This window comes from Corvus cornix, chromosome 3 (assembly GCF_000738735.6).
Source record: "Corvus cornix cornix isolate S_Up_H32 chromosome 3, ASM73873v5, whole genome shotgun sequence".
In the NCBI taxonomy this organism is placed as follows: domain Eukaryota; kingdom Metazoa; phylum Chordata; class Aves; order Passeriformes; family Corvidae; genus Corvus; species Corvus cornix.
Window position 1 is genome coordinate 7120564 of NC_047056.1, and position 18258 is coordinate 7138821.

The window sequence follows — 18258 nt, forward strand, 5'->3', positions numbered from 1 at the left end:
GTGGTATTCTCTCTACCCTCTGGCTCCTCCCAGTCTCCATAATTAAAAGATTGTGCACACAATTAGTTAAAAACTTGCCTTGGATTTAACAAGTTTCCTTTCTGGAGGACTACAGTTTTTGTGGTGAGACAAAATTTCTCTTTTCTGCAGTGCACATTACAAAATGCAGGGCTGGCTGACTTGTGAATTCAGCAAAGATAAAAGAACTTGTTCCAATCTTTTTAGACTTTTAAATGCCGCTATCTCTCCTGCTACCTATCCTTGATTTATGACAGTTCTGCTTGTGCAGGGATTGCAATGTCTTCTAGTAAGAGTCACCAGCCTGCTCCTACCCCTTCCTTGCACAGATCAGATGGCTGTGCAGTATTAGTAGAATGTAAACTAGCAGTTTAAATGAGATTACTGGGATTAGCCATCTGGATGGAGAAGATTTAAAATGGCCTTGATTGAGGTCCTTAGAATTGTGAAGTAGACAGCAAAGCCATTATGGACGAAGAGGAGAAATGAGAAATGGAAAATAGATACAATGTAAGAATGGATTTGTTTTATGTTTTGGGTATTTTAAAAGAAATAAAGGCATTATATTGCCTTTCATTGCTCTGATCGGCATGGAGGTTTTCTTGTGGCAAGAGGCAAGAGAAACATACCATGAAATAATTTCTTTTACAAACAGGGAGTTTCATAACAGTAAGAAATATTTTTGCTGTGGAAATCAAGTGAAGGAAATGTACTTTCTCTCTAAATATATCTGTGTAGTGCCATGTGTGTCTAAAAGACTTGCTTAAAACACCTTTCATCTCACTATTTTTATATACAGCAAAAAGACTTTTATATTGGGCCAAAAGACTAAGTAGAAACACAGATTAAGACTCAGTGGATCTACCACAACGTCCTGAGTAGTCAAGGTGTTGAAATATTGGAAGAAATAAACTCTCCCCCCAACTTCACACCTCGAAGTAGTCTGTGCTGAGTTTTATCTTGGCTTGTAGCTTGTCTATTTCCACCTCCTCAAGTCCCTATAGCTGTTGTCTAAAGGAATATTGAATTTGTCTTTATTTTTGGTCATTTCCTCTTCCTCATGTGCAGTATCAAAGTGTTGTCACCCAGTTCTCTTCTGCTACCACATGTAGCTTTTCTTCTTTGTTCTGGTGTAAGAAGTAAGGGTTTGTTGTTTTGTTTTTTTTTTTTTATTGTAATTTTCAGTAATTAAACTGATTAGAATTAAACTGGTGGGGAAACTGCATTTGATTACACAGGCAATACAGAGGAGGTAAAACTCATCTAACTAGGTTCCTTTCCAGCCTTTAGGCTTTTAATAGCTAAGTTAATTTCCTAGAGGAGTATGGCCTGATTGAACGAAAAACTTATAATCATTAATTGCAGTAGATTTAATTTGTTTGAAGTATAAAGAAAAGACTGCCTGAGACTTTGGGGGAAGAAAAGAGCTGTGCTCCAGTGCAGTCCCTTATTCCAGCCAGATCACTGTGGGTTTTGCTGCCTCTAACATGTTCTGGTAACATTTTGGGACCATAGGTGGGTTTTATAGATATTGGTAGGCATGATATCAGCATTATGTGAGATAAATTAACAGGACATCTTTTCCTGCAAGTAATGACCATAAACTTATGCAGGGTATTTAGTCATGTGGGATTTGGACTGCAATCTCCCTACCTGATGCTTCAGGGACAGTAGATCTTCTCTAGCTCCACCAAGCCATCTCTTTGCTAATGTGTGTATAGAATGTGTCATTGATGTGGCTGCTCTTCAAGAGAAAACAGAATTTTCCGTATTCACTAAAGTTTGGGGGAGGTTATTGTCATATAATTTATTTCCCCCTTGATGATTAGAGCATGTGACTGGTGTTCTGGGGCCTCTCTCTATTAATTGCCACTAGAAAAGTAATTTTATATAGAGCTTTAAAAGATGATTAATCTTTTTCTTTTCTGAACAGCTATAAAAACATACTTTACCTGCCTCACAGATGTGCTTGTGTATGGCATAGGATGCCTGTAATATCCTTTGACATTACTGGTCTCTGTGTTCGTATAAACAACATTTGTACTTTGCCTAATTTTGTCTTTGTTTTCTTAGTACATTTTTCAGAATTACTCAGCTGCCTCATAAATCACTCTAGCAGTATTAGAATAGTGAAATGAAGTGTTTGCTCTGCACAGATTAAGATTATAGCATCCTTGTTTGTATTTCCTAGATGTGGAATAGACCACTGGGAGTTACGTAGTAATCCTGGATTCAAAAGGTCTATGTGAAAGCTTGGAGCTTCTTATGATCTTAATTTTTCCTCGAGGTAAAGTATAGAAGGAAAAACAACTCATTAAAATATCATCTCATTTGACAACAAGGCATTAGAAAGTTGCTCTAGATGGACTGCATATATTGCAGCATTTTGGAGAAAAATGATTCAGCTTGGACCAGCGTGGTTTTTGAACCAATGTTCATCCCAGCAGGGTATTTGAGCTACATGTGTTTGTCTCCCTTTTTGCCTTACAGAAAGATTGGTAAATCAAAAGCATAGAAGTCCTTATTTAAGCAACACTTTAAAAATGCTCAGTAAGAGCACAAAAAAGGAGCAGTATACTTTGAAGTGATTAATCAGCTTTCCCCAGTTTATCTTTGGTTTATTTATCTGTAGAAATTGTTTGTAGGATTTTTCTTTCTTGTTCTCAGTCCTAAGCTCTGATTCAGGAGCCACAGTCCTTTTTACTGAAATTCTCAGTGAGAATATTTTCTAGACTATACAAAATAACTTGTGATTGAGTTGTGGCCCAGGCAAAGGGGCAAACGTGTTCACTTATTTGTTTTACGTGCTGATATTACTCTTGAATCATTGGGCAAACTGTGACTAGGAGCAATGAAAAAAAAATAGTAGCAGAAATAGCAAAGTATGAGCAGTTCTTGTGGTTTTGGGTAGCAGTTATGGCTGAAAGGATTTGTGGTGGAAGTGCTTGTGGTGATGGTGGTAAATTAACCACAAAGCATCTTTCCCACCAGAGGGTGAATTCTCATCATCTGTCTTGGGTTCACAGAACACAGATGTCCCACATTGCCACCGGACAGTGCCTGCCTGTCATCACTGGCTGTGTAGGGAAATCGGTTTTCCCACGTGTGTTCTCCATCCAAAATCTTGTCTCCTCTAGACTGTGGAAGTATGTTGCCTAACTGGGAATAGCCCTACATAACAAGGTAGCGTGAGTCCTGCTTGATACATGCAACATTTCCATATCTAAACTGATCAGTGGAATTAGCAGGAAGCAAGGACATGAAATTCTAAGGATGACCCACTGGTGCCTATATGATGAAGTTACTGATTAGGTGTTGCAACTTGATGATTATTTTTCTTTCTGTACGGCATTATCAGCGTTGACAGTGCGACATCCTGCCCTCCTGTTGTGCTTCACAGAAAATGAAAGCTCCTTGTCCAGCATAACCTCAGTAAATTTTTCATCAAAGCCTTAATGCTGCTTCTGCCAGATATTACCTGCTCAAATGCACAACCTTTTAACAACATTGCCTGTTTACTGCAAAATTTTGGATAATAGCTTTAATCTCCTTTGCCTGTAATCTTAGTGTTAAAGAGGAATCTTAAGACTGTAACAGATAGACTCCTTGCTTTATTTCTCAGACAGCCATGGGGAGCCCAAGGAGCAGGTACACAGGTGATGGCCAGGGAAGTGGGGTGCAGGGCACTGTTTGGTGGGGAAGTAGCCACACAGCACAGCTCGATCTGATGGTTGTTGAGATAAATCACGAACCGTGAGCATCTGCAGCTAGGAAAGATTAGAAACTCTCCACAAGATGACAGGAACAAAGAATTGTCCCACACAATCTAAAATCTGTCATTGCCAGGGATTTCATCTGGGCTCTTGGCTCTGTCATGCCTTTGAAGATATCTACAGGCCTTCCCATCCTTTTGATTATTTGTGATCTTCCTTTTCTTTAAAGTTCCTGAATAGAGTTTTTAAAGTTTTCGGGGAATGTGAAAATGGTAAGCTAACAGTACTTTTTTACTGTATTTTTTTCAAATTTAGTTTATGTTTCTCCATTTTAAGATGTGTTGTGGACTGTACGTTCCAGGAGCAGTAAAATGGAGAGGATGATCGATCTGACTAAGCTGACTTACTTTTATCATAAAAGGGGCAATTTCTGATGTCTCTGATACAGTAAGTTGATGGCTACACTTTATGCTTACTGTCTTTTGTGGTCTTCTCCAGATTTTTTTAGGCTATAACTTTTTGAAACAGACAGTTAAGATAAAGTATAGATAGTGTACTTGACAGCAGGATACAGAAATATTTGGGACAATATTCTTAGGGGCAGTGTATGATGTCCAGTCCATATTCTACCGTAATGCATTATTCCTGGTTAGACTGAAATACTGAGGTGATTAAGTTCCACTTTCCCTTACAAAGGAATACATGACTGTTGTTATACAAATATTAAGCCCTATAGGAACACTTTGGGCCTATGTTTGAAAACACCCCCCTGACTTTAAAATACATAACCAAATTCTCTGTTTCTTCTGTAATGTGGCTCCCACTGACCACAGTGGGAGCTGCTTCTAATTTCACGCTATATAAAGAAAGGATCATTAGAGAGGTGATGCAACATGATCATATACAGAGCATGTTACACTCACCCAGTTGGACACATTTTAAAGTTGACTTCAGTGCTTTGCAGGCTCTTCAGCTCCTACAAGTCTGCGCTAGTTGCTTGCAGGAGCTTGTAATTCATTGTCAAAATCTTCCTTGCAGGCCGCTCTTGCAAAAACAGTGCAATAACACCTTGCCTTCTTCTAACTTGGAGGCAAAAGTTGCAAGTGAAGTCTTGTCTGTGTAGCTGAAAAAAACCAAACCAAAACACCCGGGCCGTTTTTGTTTTGTAGGACATCAGGTGTGCCTTTTTTTTTTCTTCTTGTCTTTAAACGGAATTGTTCATGAGTGTTAATAGCCTAAGAAAAAACAGTGGTGTGGACATGTGCTACTTTGGCTTGAAAGTACACCCGCTGAGGTCGCCCTGCAGCTGGAGCCATGACTGCCCTTGCTTGGTTTGCCTGTGAGTAATGCAGGAGCAGTGTGGGATGTACCTGCACCACAGGGAAACTCTTCCTGCTGGTTACCCCGTGGAAAAATGGCAGGACAACGCCCCAGGTAGCTTCTTTTCAGCAGTGGTCTTTGATTTCATAAGAAATTAGTGGGTTTTTTATTGTTTTGAAGCCTGAATGTTGAATATTAATGTTTCAGAACTGAAATACTTTAGTTTTTCTTGCCTTTTAACTTTGTTTTCATTTTCAGAAGGTAACTTGCTTTATTACAGCTTTTTGTAATCTGACATTTTCCTTACAGAAGACAAATATTAGGCAGTTATTTTGTAGCAAAATACTGAAATGAAACCTAGTGATTAGCTACACCACGAGTGCCATGCCAAAGTTTTAAATTTAAAAGTAGAAGAAAAAGCTCATAAGATAGAGGTAGACTTTGGGAGGTTCAGAGCTGGCTGTAATTTTGAAAAGACAAAAGCAAAGAAAGCTTGAAGAACTTCACTCTGATTTTTTTTATTCCTGTTTTCCAGATAACATATTCTAGTTCCTTTGGGATACTGGAAAGATGCATGAGTTATATGAATTTCAGTAATTATTTTGGAATAATTACTACCAAAATTGTTTTTCTAATTGTGCTGTTAGAACCTTGGACCATGTCTTACTTTATTTTGCATAGGCTTTTAAATATTGATGATGATTCTACTTAAATGGATTAATTATATAGTGCAGCACTCTGATTCCCTTTAATGTTACATTTACAAACCACACAAATGGCCTAAACTGTGTGATGAAGAATGGGCTCTAGTAGACCTGAATATTTTTGCCCTCATTATTCTGTGCTGAAAGAAGTTCCTGTTGCTTTACATTTCAGCTCAGCCAGATTGTTAAATACCTTCATGATCTAGAAGGCAACTTTTAAGTGGCTGAGCAAACCACAAATTGATGCACAAAATGGATGAAATCTTAATTCATCTCTTTCCCTTTATCTGGTAGTGTGTGTGACATTTTATCACCCTGTGTTTTAGAATGAAATTATTCCTGGTTCACGCTTTTCTGATGTTTGCTGAAATGAGAGGAAGGTGGAAAATGAGCATGGATTCTGCAAAGGGGCTCACACAAAACATGGCCATGGATCCTTCTGTGCTGACCAGCCACTTTCAGCCTTTTCTGACTCCTTCCCTTCAAACTGCAGGTTCTGATTCAACAAGTCTGTTGTCTCCTCCCTCCCAAGGATGACGTCAGCCTCATCAAACAGGCTCTTCTAACTGTCCTTCTTGAGGCGCTGGCAGGAACCGTTCTCCTTTTGCATCACTTTCTTTATTTTGATTCCAAATAGATGGTCCTGTCTAGCTGAAATTAATGTCACTGGGTGGGTATGAAGAGTATGAATTTCATTGGTAGGAAAGTGTGAACTGCTGTTTTTGCAAAAATTTCACCTGGGAGTGTTTTGTGGAATTCCGTTTGGGACCATTCTTAAAAACAAGTTCATTTGGGTTTTGGGATATTCTTTTAAGTTACATTTTTTGTTGTGGTTGTCTGACTTGCCCACCAAGAAGCAATTTTGATGGAGTCTTCAGGCTGCTGCAAAGTTTAGGCTTCTTTTAAAGCTGGAGCCTAAACTTGAGTACATATGGAAGTTAATACAGCAGCATTTAGGAAGTACTCTGGGCCAAACACCTTTTCTCATGGATTTTTCTCAGGATGTGTTAGTCAACTTCAATTTCTGTTAATTTTCTTTCACCCTGCATTAAAGCAATTACTGTATTTCACTCTGTGGTAAAAAAACCTGTCATTTTGCTGCCTCTGCTTTGAAGTTATGCCTCCGATTAGGCCAAGTTGAAAATGTCATCCTGATAGCTATGTGCTCATTTCTGTCCCATGCTGCTGACTGCTGCCTTGCCTATGTTGGTTTGGTGCATTTGGTGGGTTTTCTTCTACTCTTCATATCAGATTTCAGAGATGCTTTGCATATGACTGATTAAGCTTAATGGATGTAATATATAACTTTTAAAAATAACCTTCTTGCATAAATGCACACCATATATTGAGTTGGTAATGTATTAGAAGAAGAAAAATAACTGAGACCTTATGGCAGTTACTGTTTCCTTATTGAATTCAAAATGTTGTGAAGGCAATTTCCTTGACAGGATCAACTCGGGAGTACTTACTAGAATGCTGATTATTTTTTTTTTCCCCTTAATCTACCTCTGACATACCCTTTACAAGCTTGAAATTAGAGACAATGACTACTTTATTTGCAAAGATAGCAAAACTTAGTTTAAAAAATCTGTTCTCTGTACAGAATTTGTGAGTGGGGAAGAGAATATCACAGGTTGTAACAAGTGAGCCACAAAGCCATTTTATTGGTTCCAAATACAGAGCCTGTGCTTCTAATCCACAAAGCCTTCCATTAGTTTTTTTTTAATCTTTAAAATGGGACGAACTTGTACTATGCAGTTTCAGTATCTGAAAAACACGTAAGACATGGAAAACTCAATCCCTTCTGTAGCATCCCACATCATCTATTTTGCTAAAACAAAGGTGATGGAAAATTCATGAGCTGAATTGTTCGGTCGTGCTTCTAGAGATCTTGGCTTTTTAGAAAGAGTGCTTGAAGTTGGTACTCTCTATTAAGAATAAAATGAGACTGGGTAGATGTTTGCTTCTTTTTACAGAAGGGTTTTATGGGCAGAAGAGATTTTTTTGGTACATGAAGCTGAAGTCTTTTGAGTCTGTATTGAGAGCATGATGTGCTTTTGATCACACGTTAAAGGTAAGCAAACCTGGAGAAGAGCAACTTGTTTGTAGAAATCCTTTGTCAGTTGTTCCATCCATATTCTGGAGCTGTTGCTGGGGTACGGTTACATAAGTGGTTTAAGTCAATCTTATTTTGTAGGCCTGGTGGTTTTCTAATTTCCAGTAGACTTAGCTTTGCATCATTAGTCACTGACATAACTTTGCCAATCTGGCCCAGTCTGTTGTTACAATGTTATTTTACCTCTCCCAATTGCTGTGGCTTTGTATGCAGGGAAGCATTTTAAATAGAGTGGTGACTGTGTTTTATTTACTATACCTGCTGCAAAATGACTTCATGATCTTTAAGCCTAAAGCTTTTTACTTTAAGGCATCCAAACACATCTCACGATAAAATTTTTGAATGTACAAGGTACAGTTGTTATCTCACTCCTCTTTGTTCTCTCTGGTTTCTTGAGAGAAGATGAAACAAAATGCAGTGACAGGTAAGGCTGTCTCACAAAACACATAGAAGAAATGTTGCTTCCCATTCCATAAATTACTGTTACTCTGCTCACCAGCTGCCTCTTATGGTGTTTTATTGATGAATAAAGATGGTGTCTGAGGCAATAGAATGTCTTGCATCTTACAATACTGCCAGTTATAAAGATGTCTCCTTGAATAAATTTCACAATTAGAAAGTATTGACAAAAATATTCAATCTTTTTTACATCAAAATAATCTCAAACATCTGCTGCCAAAGTCAGACAATATCAACTAATCTTTTAAAAGTATATTTTTATTATACTGACAGATGCATGGCTGCATGACATAGATGTCAATTTAAGTTACTAGTGCCATTAATACTTGACAAAGACATGCTCCCAGAAGAATTCATGTTCTTAAATTGTTGTCAGATGAGTATATGCCAACAAAAAGTAACCAGAGTTATTCAGCTATGTTTTTAACAAAGCTAAAAGTGTGTTATCTCCAGAGACATTGCAAAAATTGCTATTCACATCTTTCCTGTTCTCTAAATTCCTCAGAATTGACAGCAGAAAAAACAATTTTTTGCCTGCAAATGCCTGTTTAACCAACCTATACATATATCCTTCTTCCCTTTTTGCATGTTCTGGCTAGCAGCGCAGGAAGAATTTCAGTTTCATTTGAGGTGAACTTCTTCAGCATTCAGTTGCTTTCCTCAAAATTTCAAATAACCTTACTGTTTAGAAAGAATGTTGATGTAAAGAGAACAGTGAGGAAAATATTAATACCACACCAGAGTTTCTGGTCTGCTTATTCAGTCAAAAAAGTGTCGGAAAGCGATACAACATAACTCATTAAAGAGGCTGAGATTTAAAACATTCATGTCCAGTTCTTACTTGTCAAATGTGCTGGTACATTCATTATTAAAATTTGTACATTTTACATGTAACATGTACATGTTACATTTTAGTAACCTGAGCTTTCATTGTGGGTATTCCATAATGAGCAACTAAGCTTACTTTAAATTCTTTCCTTCCAGGTCTTTTTCTTTTTCTTTTTCTTTTTCTTTTTCTTTTTCTTTTTCTTTTTCTTTTTCTTTTTCTTTTTCTTTTTCTTTTTCTTTTTCTTTTTCTTTTTCTTTTTCTTTTCCCTTCTCTCCCCACACTAGTTTTTTGAAAAGAATTTTGTTTCTTAAAGCAAGAGTTGAATTCTTGGGGTACAGCAGACCAGTGTTCACTGGGTTTCTTTAGCAGGGCTATCCTCGTGCTGTTAAAAAGCATATATATCTAGTCTATTGAGGTTTTAAGTAATTTGAAATACTGAATTTTCTGGTTGAATCTGGGGCCATAAACATCTCATTAAGGGCTAAATCATTATCCTCAGTGATTAGATACTATTCTTTCATTGAAGTGATATTTTTAGAGTGGATTTTTTCTTAGAGATGAGCCTGAACGTTGTAGAAACACTTTTTCTGCTAATGGTTCTAATGTCCCTATTAAAAAGAAACCCAGAGCTAAAGGGCTGAAAGCCATCTTATCGCTTCTAGATGTATTTCTGTTCACTGTACTGAGACAGACTGTGAAGATGAGATCTGTCTCTCAAAATGCAGCATTCAAGTCTCCTTTTAAAATAGTGGTGATGCACAGCATCTTTAGTGCTGTGCTTTGTATCACTGTGAAGCCACTACTTAAAGGACACCACAGGAACTGGAACTGGTCCCCAGATACGGTGCTTTTGTTGTTGTTAAAGCCTATGTTACTGGTGTAGGCAAAAATATTTAAAATTAGATGAACTCTCATCTCTGCTGCCTCTTGAGGGCCGTCACCAGTGATGTTTTGGATGGGGGCTCTATCAATGTGTGTTGTATTTCAGTCTGGCATGGCAGTCTGTAGTCTGCTGGCTGCCTGACCGCTCTGTGTATATATTAAAATAATATTTCAAGTTTGTATTGTGAGTAGATTTTCAGAGTTAATGCCCAGGAATCTATTGTGGACTGTAGTTTTTAAGGAGGCAATTTCAGAGAGGTTGGGTAGGTCAGTTTGAAAGGGTGATATGGGGAATGAAATGAGGTGCAAGAAGCCTTTACCTCACGTTTCTTTGGAGCCCCTGTTACTCTTGTTTGCTTTCTTTAATTGTTCTTTGCCTTGGTAATTTGGTAGCAATTGAGTCTTCCTGTTTCCTCCCACCCCAGGTTTCCTATGACTTGAGAATCTTGTGCACCTCTGGAGATGAGAAATAAGGACAAGGGGTTAGTCAAGATGGATTTACAATCTGCAGTCTTAAAATCATAGAATTATAGAGTGCTCTGGCTTGGAAGGGGCCTTAAAGATCATCCCATTCCAGCTGTCCTGCCATGCGGAGGGACACCTTCCACTAGATCAGGTTGCTCAGAGCCCCATCCAGCCCAGCCTGGAACACTGCCAGGGATGGGACATCCACAGCTTCTCCGGGCACATGGTGTAAGGTGTTCTACCTAAGGCTGGGCATGCCCTGCGTGAGAGGAGTTGCAGTGCTGTAACCTGTGGGGCAATTCGGACTGTGTCAAGTCTGGAGGTTCAGAAATTCCTGGGATCTTCTGCTGGTTGCTCATACAGCTACCCATAGTTGAACCTCTACACCAGGAGTGGCTTCCAAAGTGTTTTCCAAGACTTGTTGGTTTGGGAGCACTGATGGACAGCAGCTGCAGATAAACACAGAGGGACTGAGAAGAGAGGCCGTGCTTGCTCCAACACAATATGATGTGATTGCAGCCATGGGGCTGTGCTGACCTCTGGGTGGGAGACTATTCATTAGGTGCTAAGTGACAAGTTACTTCTGTAGTGGTAAGACTTTCCCAAATATGGAAAGAGACGTGTGTTTTATTGAACCTTGCAGGGGAGTCTGAAAAATCTGAAAATAAAAGTTCTTGCTTTTTGACACATTGTCTTTCTAGAAAAGAAACTAAATATAAATCAGTCTTGTTCTTTCCTGGAATCGCAGGAAAATGGTTTGATTTTCCTTACATTATGCAAGCAAAATTTTTTTAAAAAGAGTGCCTGTGAATTATTACTGCATTTTCAATAGCTGTAATAGATGCGTTGCAGCCAAAAATCCATTTGAACTGTTTTTACTGTTTCTATAGAGAAGTGTGTGGTGCTGACTTATATTATATGTTATTAAGAAGTTTTTGGAAAGTATTGGAAAGATGAACATTGTCAGGAAAACTTAATGAGAGAAACATAATTCTCTGAGAAGCCATTGAATGAAAGTTTGCAATGGGGATGTTGGCTGGGTATCCGAAGAAACTTTTTTAGCAGTGGAAACTTTGGTAATAGGTTTTAGCTGTGTGTCTCAAGTCTCTCAAACATAGTAACTGAAATCCTAGAACGTTACTCATGTAAGGATTAGAATAGTTTAATTGTAGGTGTATTCTCAGTGCCAAAAAAATATGCTGGAATAGCAGACTCGTGGCAGTAGATGACACTTTGTTCCTTTTAGTTCCTTCTGATAAGAGCTCTACTGATTTCTATATCAGATAAGTACTTTTTACAGCAGGGAAAGTGATGTTACCTGTTACAGGAGGTCTTTGGAAGCAACTGTAAAAATATGTGAGGCTGGTTTTGATTTGTTTCTTTGTTTAATAGTGAATTTCAGTCAGGGCAAGAATAGGTAGATATAGCAAGACTGACATTCTTTGCAACATGTCTGCACACATTTATTATTAAAATCATGATATCTTTGTCAAAGGGAATATATGCATGGCAGTATTTGTTCCCTGCTGGCACTTTAGAGGTGATAGCCAGGAGATGTTTATCACATATAGATAATTGTGTTGTTGTTTTTTAAAGTTTTCCATTTTGTGCCTGTTGCTCCAACCTTTCTGTGTCTCCAAACAAGCACTTCTTTGAAAATGGCTCCAAATTACTTTGCTTCAGAAAAAAGGATTTTTTGCCCCATTTTCTTTCATCTAATGTTCCAGGGTACTACAACCAGACTTGGATGAGAAAAATGCATGAGGACATCTCTCTAGGTCTTGGTTTTGATGATTCCTCAGTGACTGTAGGACATCTAATTCTAGGATGAGTAACTGACTTAGTTAATTTGTTTGCTTTGATTTGATATGGTCAGCTATGCTGGATATAAAGCTGCATTTTTTTCCTTAAAGAACATTGCATTTTTAGTAATGTAGAGGTACTTGTTGAGTAATGTAGAGTTACTTTTAAAAATCACGGATCTTGCCAGTGGTACTTTGATGGAAAATCTGGCTTTCTGATGAAGGCAGTTTTACTGCAGTGCCAGGGAAAGCTGGCTGCAAATGTTTGAGCTGAAAATGGATATTAAGTCAAAGGTGTTTGTAGAATATCTGATGAAGGAGAAAACAAAGATAATTGTCAATTTTATCTGAAAGTCTGAGGAAAGCAAAGAAAAAGCCCCAACAGTAGGGAATTTGCTGTTTACAGACTTCTGTTGAGGAAGCAGAGGAAAAATCATGTAAACAATAACATAGAGAAAATACCAAATTCATTCTGTGTATCTTGCTATATACCCTTGTCCGGGAGCGGGGCATGGTTTGAGGTATCTGTTCTTCACTCGTCAGGAAACAGAAATACCTGTGGCTCTCTTTTATGCTCTTTGTTTTATCTATATTCTGATACAACAAGGATTTGTTTCCCGCACATCTAAAGGAGAGGTTTAGAAGCTCAGGCACTCCTTCTGTTTCTGCCTAGGCAGTGAAAGGAAAATATTTGGCATGGCTCCAATTGTGCCAGCTTAATTTGAAGGACCATCTTGTATCACCGTGCTCTGGAAATTGCTTTCCATAAGTGATTTATCACGTTTTGGCCTGGGTAGCGGGATGGTTACAGTGCTGAGTCAATTAAGCCTGCTGAGGGAAATCCCAGCTCAATTGCACAAACCCTTTTACATCAATGGGGCCAGGAATTCTCATCGTCATCCCCAACAGTCCCATGGCATAGAAAACAAGGAGAGATAATCAGAAGTTGCATCCAAGTCTATTCAAGTTTCTCTGCTATGAAAATTCTAAATTAATTTGGTAAGCACAATGGTATAGGGTTTATATAAATGCAAGATTGTAATTTCATGACCTATTCAATGCGTTAGCTTTAGTAATTGTATTATTGTTTTATTTATTAGCTTGCATTTTCAAAGATATTGCAAAGGTAAAGATTGTGATTGCAATTTACAATAAGTGATTGTTTTTGCGTTTAATGTTTTTGGGTAAGGGAAGAGTAGCAAAGTTACTGAAACAATAGAAAATCTCTTGTGACACATCTTCTGTTTTGGTTCCATGTATGTTTAGGAAGCTCAGTGCTCACAATTCCCTTTTTGTTTTTCTTGCAGCTAATTCCAGCCTTCTTGGAGGTGGAGGAGGTGAGTCTTTGCTTAATGCTTAATTCATTCTTAAATATACATGAAGTATGTGCTGGACCAATGCAGAGGTTAGTTGGTTATAAAAGAATATGTGGTAAGTTCAAAAGTTGGAAATATAAATTTATTAGATGGGACAGTTCACCAAAGTCGATAATCTTTCGTATCATCAAGAGGAAAGGTTGGCGACTGCTGCTGAATTCAGTTTCAGCTCTGGGTCAGAGTAGGGGCTGACATGTAAATGACCTGACTAAAACATAAAGGAACTGAACTGCCTTAGGCTGTGTTGTGTTTTTAAGTATTTAGGCTTTTTAATTTACCCCAGGGGAATCTCAAATGTATAATTAATAAACAATCTTAAAAGAAATGTTGAAATACTAAAATACAGTAAAAAGTAATTTTAGTAAATGAGTGGGGCTTTATCTTTGTCCTTTTTAAAAAAAATATTTTTAAGTTTTAAACTTGATTGTTTACCTTATTCTGTTTGCCAGAATAGTCAAGTAGATTTCAATACAAGTCTTAGGTCAGAGGCGCTAATAACATGTCTGCTGGTAAGGCAGGGATGCTCAAGTATGTATCCTTGTATTGCTTCCAAGTACATGGATGCTGTTTTATTTTAGTATGTCGTGATGCTGTTTTACTTTTGGTATTACTGTAGTACCGTGGCCATAAAATCTACATGAGTGGTAACAATTCAGGAAAGACGAACCCATAAAGAGCTTGATCTCAGTTTGCAGTGACTTCCCCTGCCACCCAGAGGGAAGTAAAAGAGCTCAGTTCTGGAAATTTCACAGTGCAGGAGCAGTACAGGCAGCAACTAATCTTCCTTCCTGGCGGGAGTTAAAAGAACTCAATGATCAGAGCTTACATATGTAAGGATAAAGGAAAGGGCTCTGTAAAAAGACAGGAGATCTCTGTTGCTCGTGAGGCTGCAGGATAAGTTGACACAGCTTTTGTTTTAACCAAACAGGCAGCTCTTATTTTGGACTATGAAAAGGTGCTTGACAACTAAATAAAATCATCTAAATAAAACCATTCATGTTCCTCAGCTGTGTGTCTGGACATTAAAGTACAGGGCAGCCTTACCTGTTAATCCTGTTGGATTAATCTGTTTCTTTTGATTTGAGTTAGTTGTTTGCAGTATACCAAATTTTTCTTTGTTTAAAAGATAATCCTGTAGGAGGTAATCCTTCACTAGCTGTTCCTGTTCTGCAGAGCTGTTCCTGTACCTCCTCTCCAGCACTTGCTCCCAGCTGGTAACATCGAAAAAAAAATATAAATCAATGCCAATGTTCAAATTCCAATCAGGTTCCCAGAGCACTGCTGCTGCTGAAAGGATTTGGCTATTAACTTTCCGTGTTATTTATTCAGCTGTACTGTACTTCAGAAGTTGATGTCTGTTCAGTGTGGCCCTTGATAATGTGGCTCTCCCTCTGCAGCAGATGGGATGAGCCCATGCTGTGGGTCAAGTTGGGATTTTGCCTGTATTTTATGCGTTAAAAGTGGCAATTCAAAATATGTTCTCTCCCCTCATGGCAGGCTGAGGTGATGGCAGCCCCAGGGGCTGGTGCTGCTGCCCCTTCTCTTCCTCTTCCTCCCTCCCCCTCCCTCCTTTCCTCCTTTGTTCCCTCCCTCCCTCCCTCCTCCTGCCCTGACATCCTTTGGGGCTTTTACTGCCATTTTAAAAATCAGTGTCTTCAGGGCTGTGGGGAAGCTGCTGTGGCCGGTTGAGTTTGGGCATGCAGTGGGATCCTTCAGGCAAGGGCTGCTGCAGCCCCCATGGCCAGAACCCCAATCCCACATCCTTTAATCTCTGGTTGAAGAATAGCAATGTACCCTCTTGCTTGTGGTACATGTAAAATACCAAATCTGACACTTTTATGGCTTTAGAGGGTGACTGCTCGTGGCTGAGGGGCTGTACTTGTGGAGGTACCATCAGCTGCCCATGAGTAGGGCAGCTGATGTCCTCAGAGCACGTTCACTTGGGGGTTCCAAGGTTCCTGAAGAAAAATCCTGAGAATTTCATTGCCAATGAAATGCTCTACATTTTGGGCAGGCACCACGGGGTGCATGTTTTGGAGAAGGGGAAGGTGTGTGGGGTCTGTGTACCTGCTCAGGGGTACACAAGATGGAGGCAGCCCTGGCCAACCACCCGCCTGCCACAGGCAGATGGAGCCCGGGGCCCCTGGCTTTTGGAAAAGTAACTTGCTACTCACCACATGCATTTCTCTGTAGAAGGAATTTTTTCCTTCCCAGTGGAATGGTTGTGGATTTTAAATTCTGGGTGTATTTTTCATTTTATCCAGAAGGAAGTGACAGTGGCATTCGGTGTGAAATATTGATAGTGAATTATTAAAACTTTATTATATACGTAAACACCAAAGCCTTCTTTTGATTGCAAATGCTGAATATTTATGATAATGCATAATACCAGTGTAGTTGTCCAATAATGGGATTCAGATCTCCTTGGTAGTGCTCGTTAATTTAATCTCTTGTGTCACTGCTGCAGGTATGAATACATGTCTTAGTTTTACAGAAAATGAAAACTGGAAATTTCTGCTTGTCCAAGCTCATGCAACAGGTGTTGTGATTTTGAGCTTCTTTTGAGCTGTTCTGTGTTTGAAATCTTTCCAGAACGAAAACCAAATTAATTGGAAATAGTTATTTGCACATCCTGATCTAATGTTTGCAAATTACTTTCTCTGGGTGTTCAAACCATTTTCTGGAAGAGACCTGCTAAGAAACCCAATGGACAACATTGTGGGTGAACATCGTGCACTTACTTGCAATTTCAGGGACTGGTGGTTTTGGGTGGCTGCTTATCATCCCTGCGTCACCTCAGAGCCACATCAGGGCATCCCTGTGCTTTGATTTCCCAGAGCCAGAGTAATGGTTTGTTCTTGCATTCCCCATTTAAATGCCATCTGTTCATTTTCATGACTATTTGGAATGAAGAGATTAAAGCACAAAAGATACCAGAAACAATTTTTCACAGAACTGTTTAATCATAAAATCAAGAAACCCACAATGGATACTTTAGTTAAATATAGATGTTGAAGGTTTCTTTCTGCTTTTCAAATAACTCTGAAGTTTCCAGGATTTCATTATGAGTTTGGTGAGTGAGCCTTTTTTCTTTTTCATTCTTTACTGTTTTTAATAATTGATTTTTAATTAGGAGGCATATTTCACTTTCAGGTCTAGATTTATCATGCATTCAGCATCTGACTGCTAATAACTTGCATGGAGCATTATGACTTATTTGTGCATTATCTATTATTCGTCCCATTATGTTCAACAGTGCAAAGGTGAAAAGTTTTAAGAAAATTACCTGCATTTGGAGGGAGTGAAGAAAAACAGTTGGTATTTTAAGAAAAAGTAAGCTCTTTTAAAATATGTCATGAAATTTTGACTTGAGAAATCGAAGTGCCCTATTTTGCATGGCAATCTTTTTTCTTTACACTCTTTTACATTTATGTCAAGGAGTGAAAACGTGATTTTATGTACTATGTTCAATCAAAGTGAGCAAGAGCTGAGGTTTGTCTTCCCTTATGGCTTTGGGTAGTGTGAGGGGTTTTTTTGGGTATTGCGCCCCACTGTTCCCACCTAGTATTCAGTTGTTTTCCTCATGGTTCATTTTTCCTGTACTTGATTTGCTGACTGTAATCACGTTCTTGTTGCATGCTGATTTCTGCATTGGCTTGATTTCTTTGACCTTAACTTGATGGTATTTTTAATTTTGGATTTTTTCCCCCATAAGATTTTGTTGCCTATGCTAGAATTTGGGAAGGAGACATCATCTTTTAGTGTGTCCTATTACAAGCATAGTTTCTTTCAGCTCTGTACGTAAAACTGGTAATTTTGTCTTTACAAACTCAGAGAGAGGGCAAGTTACTCTTGGAAGCATTGTTTGGACCTGGTTTAAGTTGGTTGACGCAGAAGATCTGTCTGCTTTTCTGTTTCTCTCCATCTCTCTCATTTTTTTGGCCAGTGTGACTATTTTTTTTTCTAGGGCTTTTGCAAGCATGGAAAAAAATTAATTCCCATATAGCTATAAATATTTTAGCATATCTTAAATGTAGACCAGACCTACCTGTCCATCCTGCCAAGATACGGTTTGTAGGCACAGTTTTAAGTAATTCTTATGGCATGGGGAACTTGTGTCCATGGTCACAGCAGGGAGCTGGGTTTCTCTGGACTTCATTGCAGAGACTCCATTTTGAATGTGGGATTTTCTGCTTTTATATCTATGTTACGTTATAATAGTGACAAAAAAAAGTGTTGTCTCCCGAAAGAAATTACCCCAGACTGACTTTTATCCTGGAGTTGTGTCACTTCAAATGTCTCAACTGCTGTTTGCAAGCCACCCTGTTTATTTGTCAATTAATTGTGAGCTAATGAGCTAAAAAATCCAGTGATTATCCAGTCAGTAGTGTCAGGAAGGAACAGCTGACACAAATACCTTGACATCCCTCCCCTTAGCCAGGTTTTTATTCTTATTTATAAGTTTTTATTCTCACGGCTATGTCTTAGGTACATTTCTCACCATGTCCAGCCATCTTCTGATAGTTAAATCTCTAGCAAAAAAAAAAAAAAAAGAAAAGAGGTTTTGCACTGTC

General features: G+C 38.6%; 1 protein-coding gene across 6 annotated transcripts in view; it reads left to right on the top strand.

The window, feature by feature from the left end:
- MACROD2 (mono-ADP ribosylhydrolase 2) overlaps positions 1-18258 on the top strand; it is an 893899-nt gene that overhangs the window by 185673 nt on the left and 689968 nt on the right. The window contains exons 1-2 of one of the 6 annotated variants that reach the window (XM_019287932.2): positions 4967-5165; positions 13616-13645. The exons of the other annotated variants lie outside the window; for them this stretch is intronic. Of the exons in view, the coding sequence (XP_019143477.2) occupies positions 5078-5165; positions 13616-13645 (118 nt within the window). The 5' untranslated portion in view covers positions 4967-5077. Of the gene's footprint in view, positions 1-4966; positions 5166-13615; positions 13646-18258 lie in introns of those variants that run through there. 6 annotated transcript variants of the gene reach the window in all.